An 8,798-nucleotide genomic window follows, 5' to 3' on the forward strand; every position below is an offset into this window, starting at 1 on the left:
AAAAAAAAAAAAAAAAGGAAAAAGGAAGGAAAAAAGAAAAAGGCGCCCCGATAAGTAGCGGGGAAAAGAGGGGAGAAACGACCGGGACGGGGGGAGGGGCTGAGTCCCCAACACACCCCGGGTTTTAGGGCAAACTTTGAGCAGGCAGAGACCCCGGCCGGCCCTTCCCGCGGCGGAGCGGCCGCCTGCAAAGAGCCAACGTTGCTTCCTTCGCTCCATGTGCGAACCTGGCTGGAATGTCTGGGCGGCCGTGGGGGAGAGAAATTGCGGCGGAAAGTTTGGGGGGTTTTGCAAAGGGCCGAGGGAGCCGGGGATGGATGGCAGGAAGAAATGGCCCTGGGTTTTCTGCCATCCCTGGGAGGGAACAAAACCCGCCGGGAGTAATGGGAGAGAGAGAAAGGAAGAAATAAAGAAAAGGGGGGAAAATGACTGATAAGAAGCATGCAGCATTTCCCCTTCCCCCGGCTCACCCCGAGGAAAAGGGGATTTTTTTTTCTCCCTTCCTTCCCACCCCCCTCGCCCCAAACCTTTCCAGCTCGAGTTGCCTTTTGTTGTGCAAAGAGCGCTCCCGCTTATCTTGCATCTAGCCCTGGCGTGTGTGGTGGCGGCTGGAGGGAGKGACGGAGGGAGCCGGAGAGTTTTTGTTGCGAACGGGGTGGTGGGGCTCGGGGTTTGTTTTTCTCTCCCGGGGAGAGCGGATTTGGTTTGGGGTTGAAATGCGGCGGCGAGAAAGGGCCGTTCGCGGGTGTGAGGGTGCGAGTGTGTGTGTGCGTGTGTGTGTGCGCGCGTGTGTGCTCAGCCCGGGCTCGCTCTCGCCTGTGTTTGTTGGCAGGAGGCTCCCCGCACACGCGGTGCTTGTAAACATTCAGACACGAGATTTTTCCCAATCAAAATCCACTTCCACTTTTTTTTTTTTTTTTTGAAAATCTTCCAAAAAATAGTAAGCGAGCGGGAGAACGCGAGGCGAGGGCGAGGAGGGAATCCCAGCCGGCGCGGCGCGGCTCGGCTCGGCTGAGCCCCCCCCGGGAGGGCGCCGCGGGGCGAGGGGGCGAGCCCGCCGGCAGCCCGGAGGGCTCCGGCCGCCGGACTTTCTCCGTGCTGTGCTCGCCCGCAGATCCCGCCCGCCCGGCCACCGTGGTGTCCGGTGTCCAGTCCGCCGCTCCCGCAGGAATTTCTTCCCACTTTCGGCCGGTTGTGCCCCCGGCAGCCCCGCACCTCGCCCGCGCTTCTCCCGGTGCCGGGGCGAGAGCTGCCGCTCTTGCCGCCAAAGAGCGCGGAGAGCGGGAGGCGAGACGCGAGCGTGGAGCGGGGCAGCTGAGTGCGCGCCGGCGGGGGCAGAAAGAGAAGTCATCAAGGTGATTAAATTAGAGAGAGAGAAATTAACCGGAATGCTGAGAATCCCGAGCCGGCGCGGAGTTAATTTTTTTCTGGACTCGCTCACTCGCTCTCACTTTTAATTTTTTTTTCCCTGCTTTCGCTCAAATTTAAAATTAAATCCGTGAAGGGGAAATTAAATAAATTGCTCTCCGGGTTACTTACGTGAAAATTCCCGTTTGCTTAAGTGCTGGGGTTTGCCTTGCTTGCGGCGCGACATGGTGGGTTGGTGGCTTCGGTGGCTTGTGAGTCGCTCGGTTCACATCGGGAGAGACGGGTTAGAGAGGAAGGAGACTCCAGAGAAAATATCTTCATCAATGTCTTTTGACATCCAAAATAAATTAGAAATAATACAAAGATGGCGCAGGGAAGATGAATTGTGGGATAGCAGTCATGGCTTTTTTTTTTTTTTTTGTGCAAGGAAAAAAAAAGAGAGAGAGGGAGAGGGAGAGAGAGAGAGAGGGAGAGAGAGAAGGAGAGAGAGAGATGAAAAAAATGGCAAAAGCCCCCCTGAGCTGCAAGTTCAAGTGCGGACGTGACGTCCCTGCGAACTTGAACGTCAGGAGCCTGGATGGACAGAGACATACAAAACATGGGCAGGGCAAGCCGGGGAGAGGGGAGGAGGGAAGGCGAAGGCAACACCAATGGACACTCATCAGGGGCTGGACATGAAAAAGAGAGCAGGACAAGCCAATGGACAGTGATCGCAGGGGGGGGAGGGGAGGGGGGGGGGGGGTGCACCGGCCGCCCGGCGCACGCTGCCGAATGGAGCCGGGGGGCCGGGGGCGGAGGGGGCGGCGGCCGGAGCCACGAGTGGCCGCGGAGGAGCGGGTGCAAGAGGGGACCCGGGAGAGGGGCGAAGGGGGGAAATTAAACACGCACGCGAGGAGAGAGAAGGGAGGAAAAGGAGCAGGAGAAAGCGAGCAGGCAGGCAGGCAGCGGCAGCTCTCGCACGCACACCCCCGCTGGAAAAGCAAACACATCGGTGAAGCCAGAGCCGGGCAGAGAGGGCTGCGGGGCAGGCTGGCCGCGGGCYGTGCCGAGGAGGTGGGGGAGCTGGGGGAAGCCAGGTAGGACCGGAGACCACCCAAAAAGCAGGGGGGGGTATCCGACTCCCGGCTTCCCCGCTCGCCCCCCCCATCCCCCTCGAAGCCGCCGAGTCCCCTCCTCCCGGGAGCTGCGGCCCGTCCCCGGGGGACGGCGGCGGCGGGCCCGCGGGGAGCTGAGGGGCGGCGAGGGCTTGGGCCGGGCCGCGGGAAACTTCGGCGGCGAGCGGCGGGCCTTGCCCCGGGGCGGGCGGGGGCGCAACGAGCGGAGTTTGGCGGGCGAGGAAGCGGCAGGCACAGGAGGAAAAGCCGCAGGAGCGGGGCGTGGGGGAGTGGAGGGTGGCGGGACCTCGCAGCTTYCCCCGCGGGCTGCTCGAGCCCGCCAGCCCCGGAGTCCCCCTTCTTCCCCAGCGGCGCTCCGAGCCCTGCCCGCAGCCACGGGCTCTGAACGAAAGCGAAACGTGGGGCTGCCGGCGGGGCGGCGCGGGCAGCGGGCTGGCAACGGGGGAGGGCGGGAGATGGGGGGAGGAGGCGGCAGGAGGCACCGAGAAGTGGCTGGAGTTGGGAGGATGCGGCGGCGGYGACTGCCGCTGCAACTTCGCCGAAAGGACCCGGAGCGAGGCGGCACTGCGGGCACCGGGAGGGATCAGGTTGCGGTAGAAATGAGCTYTGGAGGCGAACGAGTGTGCGGAGCAAAGTGCGGCTGAGAAAGGAGTGCGAGGGGGTAATCGTGCCCGGGACGGCGACGGACAGCCGGAGCGGAGCGCCGGGCGAGAGCCCGGGGGAATGACGAGCTGCCCGCCGCCGTAAGGGAGACTTTACTGGGCAGAGCCGCGGCCGCCCAGGGGAGCGAGGGGGCGGGCGGGGGCCGGTGCTCGGCGGGGACCTGTTGGCGGGGCGAGCCCGAGCGCGCACCGGCGGAGCTGTCAGGGGCCGGGCCGAGCTGTTCCGCCGTGGGATGGTTTCAGCTTCCCGCCAGCCGCCCCCCGGCTCCGCCCGCTGCCGCTCAGCCCCCCCCCCCCTCGGCCCCCGCTTCCCTCCTTTATCCGCCGGCACGGGCGACCCCAGCGCGGAGATGCGCCCTGCGGCTGCCGGGGCAGGGTGCGGGAGCAGATGCGGGACGTGGCGGGGGGATCCAGCCGCAGGTGACAACAGCGGCGGCTCCTGGGCTCACGCCGCTCGCAGGGCTGGCGGTGCCAGGCGTGCACACGTCCCTGCGCGAAACACGGGTCTGTGTGTCTGTACTGGAGATGTAGATACATATATGGGGCTTGATTTATATCTAATGACACGTATAAAGCTTTTGAAGGTGGCTGCAATGTAAAAAGTAATGACTTTTATTACCCCTGAAAGGTTCTGCGGTTCGCAGTTAACACTCCTCTGAATTACAATTCATTACGCTCTCTGAAGCAAACCTGCATCAGAACACCTACCTGTGCTTATTCCCAATCACAGGCATCGTTTCATTGATTTTCCTTTTCAAAAATCATAGCAAATTAAGCACTTGGTGACAACTAAATCTGTTTCATTATCGTGCCGTGTTTGAGATTCCAGAGGTGACTTCCTAGACCGCATCTCAAAACCTACAGTCAGGAGCTAATTTTACAGATGCTTTCATGAATGGCAGCGAGGATGTTCTTACCATCAGCATGCCCTTAATTCCAGCACCGTAAAAATGCCTCGAATTAAATGGAAACTCGCTGCCTTAAAAATAATATTTCATCCTGGCTGGATAATTATTAATATTAGCATTTGATCGCAATAGTGCTGGGCTCTCCCTCGTTCCTGTACCCCCCCCCCCCTCCGCGCTTCGCATTGTCATGTGATTGGAGGGAGATAACAAACCTCAAGAAAGAAAAGGAGTGAGAAGACATTTTTAACACGGCATGACCGCAGATTAATAATGCAGGTGGGTTTTTATTTCATTGTATTTTTAGGGGAAGGGAGCGAGGCTGTTTAACGAGCAGTCGTGGACACAAAGTGACTATATTTACAATCCTTGATGTGGCTTTCGGTGGGCAATAAATTATGACAATATTAAAATTATTTTCTGGCAGCCCAGTTAACTGCACTGGGGACTGTAAAGCCCCTACTGATTCCATTTATGCCTTGTAATTGCGGTCCACAGTCTCTCTCTAAACCTTTTGGTGTATATTGTGTGTAAACTTTTAGCTAATAGACTTTTTTTTTGAATGGAGGGACTTTACTCGGTACTTCCTGCCGTATACATTTTGTCTCTGATCTCTGTATTTAATGGCCAAGTCCTGGTTTATGCTTTATAATGTGTTGACAAGTTTTCTAACAGACTTTCTGAAATAATGCACATATATTCACGTCGGTTAGAAACTCCACAGTATTTTTAGAGTCGAGTAGATCTATATCCTAATGCACTGAGAGGGAGTGTAAATCATAGAGGATTTCATAGCCCTTTCAGTAGTTTTCTGTATGAAGTATGAGCAGCGTGGCCTCCAGACGTAACCTTTTAGAAAAAAAGACAGTGCTTTTATTTTATGGTGTAAAGTGCTTTTAGCTTCAGGGCTCTGAACGTGAATGTGGTCAACAAACAGCTCTTGCGAGGCAGTTTGCTACAGCCTCAGCCCCAGCGCCGGGCGCTCCCTTCGCTACAGGGAGGAATGTGGAGCCGTCCCCTGCCGCAGGACCGGGCTGAGCCCCCCCAGAGACACGGTACACCCCGCCGGGTCCCYCCCCGTCAGTGTCCTCGGCTCGGACACCCCGCGGAAAGGGCGGGTCGGATGGCCCCCGGCGCTGCCGGAGAGGCTGATGGTGGCAGCAGGGGACCTTCCCYGGCGCATCCGGGGCAGGGGGCTGAGCCGGCCACGGCACCGGCGGCAAAGGCAGGGTCAGGGGGCACAGCTGGGGATGGGAGCACCGCAGGGGAGCTKTGGGGCAAGGGCGACGTACCCCGTCACTGCCCTGCTGCATCCTGCAAGCTGCATCTCCTGCATCTCTGCCTCTGCCCTCACAGTGCCTCTGTGACACACCGAGGATCTTTAGCCCCGTCTGCAGCTCTTGCACAGTGGTGTCCCTTGCTGGGTTTTACTAACAAAGCCAGTGCAAGTGACAGGTAAATACGGTGAGAAATGCTAACACCCAGAAATGCTGGTAGATTGGGAATGCAGGTGAAAACAAACCCAGGCCAGCACAGGAGATGACCCAGTGATCGTGTTCTGCAGATGGACACAAACTTGTGTCACCTGCTCCTCCACAACTATTCTTTGCCCAAGCTGCAGGGCATGTCTCCTGCATTTGGAGCTGCAGTCACCCCTGGCCATGTTATCAGCTGCTCTTTGGCTACAGACTGCCAGCCCCAAAGCAAAGTCAGCTGGAGAAATGTGGCTTCACATCTCAGCAAGCTCTGAGGTATCGCTGGGATCAGGGCCATGGTGGGTTTCAGGCTGCCTCCAAGGGGAAGCCAGCCTTAGAGAAAGGTCTGTTTCATTAGCTGAGTGCCTGTCCTGTCACTCTGAACCAGAGCCTTGAGAYACCAAGTCATGCTTTGGAGCAGCTGAGAGCAGAGGTGGGCACCCATCCCTGTCCCACAGCAATGGCAGTAACCTGCAGCAGCAGGACAGAGTGCCCAGATGAGAACATTCATGCTGTAAAAATTAGTCTAAGATTTGCCAAAATATATCTGTCCCTTTCCTCATGCCTCAGCTCTCTGCCTGAGAAACAGCGTGGTTCTCCCTGCATTCAAGCACATGAGATAGAAGTTGCTGTAGAAAGGGACATAAAACTCTAAATTGAGAAGTGTGGCCTTCATCTCACAGGCAGGCACACAGGACTGGGACCTGAAGGTGCAAAGGAGTGTGACACAATTCATGCCATGTACTGCTGTCCCTGCTTATCTGCTAATTTAGTGACAGACTTGGCAGTGGGTGAGTTCAGTAACTTTGGTGGGCAAATGTTCCTGCTTCGAAGCTCCAACTGTCACTCAGAGCAGGAATCTCACTTGCCAACATTACAGAACATTAGGACCAAACACAAATTCCAAAACTCTGCCAGTTCCCCCGAGCTGGGCTGCATTATGTAACGGCAGATCGCACGGGGTGCTTTCCGACACCGTCTTGATAGTCTCAATCAGGCAGAGGCAACGTGGGTGGAACTCTTATCACACCAGGCTGACTCCTGTGAATGAGCAGAGGACTTGCACGTTCTAGAAATAGTATGTGCATTAGTATTCCCGCAGGAGAAACTTGGGTGCGCTGCATTGCCTTTTCTCCCTTTCTTTTCCCCCCGTTTTAATAAAGGCTCAAAATAAACTCTGATTTTGCAAGCTCTTACTAGCAAGCACAGAACACAGAGCAGCGAGTCCGTGCAGGATCACAGACATCTGAGCGCCAGGTGACAGAAAGATTTCGTTATCAGCTTGCCCTAGGCAGGACCTGGAATAAAACCCTGAACTTGGGGAGACTTTTTTCCATGGGTTTCAGCAAGGTCTGGGATTTCAGCCTGCCTCTGCTTGCACAGCACCTAGCATGATGGAGCCCTGAACCTTGACAGGGCTTTCTGGGGATGACTRTAAAATAAATGGCATAAAGTGCTCAGCGAACAGACTTAGAAATGGCCAAAACCCTCCCTCAAAGCACATAGAGTTATGCTTGTGTGTGGGCTGGCAGAGGAGGGCACTACTAAAGGCCCATAAAATCTCATTTTTTAATCAAATGTTTGATTTCATCCAAATTGGGTTTAGTTTGCACTACATACTTAGTTATTTGTCATATTGTAGGTTTAATATTTATATATCTTGTTATAAGTAAACATGTAACCTGTCCCTAAGCATTTCTATGCTATGTTTCAAGCTAATATGATTTAAACTAAGTGCATTTAAAACCGCCCAGAACCTGACCTATAATGCAAATCCATACAGTCTTAATTATTACAGCAGCAGCAGCCACRGCACGAGTGAGGTAGTTGAGCTTTTGTTACTGAAGAGGCAAAGTAGTTCTGGTCTGTCAGTGCTCCTGTTACAATCCCCATCTTGAAGAGGTTATAACTTGGGCTGTGTAAATTTGATTGAGCTGAAACYTGGGACTCCAACTGTCAGTCCATATAGGGAATTATGAATAATTGGCTAACCCATTGCTTGATTCACAGACTTTTATAAAATGATTTTTAATGGGTTTTAATGTTTTTTTCTTTTACTGACATCTAGGGTATGAATTTGGTACTTCTAGTTCTTCTGAAGCTCCCTATTCAATGGAATATGTATAGATACCCAAAGTAAAGCTACAGCTACTCAGAGGATTTCACGGGGCACACCTGCCACCCCGACCCACCTGCAGGTTCCTATACACTGAGAAGAGGCCAGGAACAAGAAATGACACTTTAGTTCTCTCTAAAGAGGGCCCAAAATGTGTAAGATAGAATATAAATAAAAATCTTTGCTAACAGTTTCTCGGAATTCTTTAATCTTCCTGGGCTTTATCTTCCCCCAGAAGTGTGTGGAAATGGGTCCTACCTGTGTGCTGGCATCACTTAAAAAGGGGTGAGCCATTCAGCTTTGAATACTGAGCCTGAGTTTAAATATTGCTGTGTGTTACAAAAGATTCTGCTGATAAATGCTCCCTACTTTTCTCTAGCTTTAAACTTCCAAAAGGTAGGTTTTATCACCTCAAATCATACTAAGACAAAGAGTGCATGTCTGGTTTAGATGCAGACTTGAGATTTGCCTTGACACTACAACAAACAAAACCCAGCCCAGGGCCACCAAGTTGAGCCACAAGCTGTGAATGGATTGCTCTCATAGAGCTAGATCTCCAAGATTGCATGCCCACCTCCTCACACAGTTATGGAGCAGGGACCCTTGAACTCATGAGCAGCATCTCCATCTGTTTCAGGAAGGGTTTTGMCCAAGCCAGGCTGCAGCCTGGGGCTCTCTCACTGCAGGGTTGTTGTGTGCAAGCCATTCCAAAACAAAGCCCTGTGAGAACTCAGGTTCTCCTCGGATGATGTTTCTTTCATCAGGACTACTCTGTCTTGCCTCACAGGAACCCGTGATGGCAAAAGTTGGTCCTCTCAAGTCATTGCTCAGATCCCCAGCCACACAACTAAACAGGTCACTGTGTCCAAGCCTATGAGCAGTAGGAAGACAGGTCATTGACACAAACAGCTTTTTAAATTCCTTTTCTGACTTGAGCTGATAAGTGCACTTCAGTGCAAGATTAGATCCAAGGGGATCAAACTCTCCTTATGAGGAAATCTGGAAAGCCCTACTCTGGATGTGGCAGGCAGGGAAAGGCAAACATTTTGTCTTGAAAAATAAATTCAGCTATACCTCAAATCAATTTTAAAAACTAGAATAACAGAAATAACTAATCTGAGAAACCCAACATAAGCAATCAAATAGAAATTAGTTTC

General features: G+C 53.6%; 1 protein-coding gene across 6 annotated transcripts in view; it reads right to left on the reverse strand.

Annotated features, from left to right (window-relative positions):
- Positions 1 to 2,096, reverse strand: part of BCL11A (BCL11 transcription factor A) — a 73,143-nt gene extending 71,047 nt beyond the window's left edge. For 5 of the 6 annotated variants that reach the window (XM_057382449.1, XM_057382432.1, XM_057382468.1 and 2 more), the window contains exon 1: positions 1,540 to 2,096. In XM_057382449.1, the coding sequence (XP_057238432.1) occupies positions 1,540 to 1,594 (55 nt within the window). In that variant the 5' untranslated portion in view covers positions 1,595 to 2,096. Of the gene's footprint in view, positions 1 to 527; positions 785 to 1,539 lie in introns of those variants that run through there. The other variant, XM_057382440.1, reaches the window with a different exon arrangement.
- Positions 2,097 to 8,798: the final 6,702 nt, after the last annotated feature.

This window comes from Malurus melanocephalus, unplaced genomic scaffold (genome assembly GCF_030028575.1).
Source record: "Malurus melanocephalus ecotype Western Australia unplaced genomic scaffold, MMel_1.1 scaffold_13, whole genome shotgun sequence".
NCBI classification, from domain to species: domain Eukaryota; kingdom Metazoa; phylum Chordata; class Aves; order Passeriformes; family Maluridae; genus Malurus; species Malurus melanocephalus.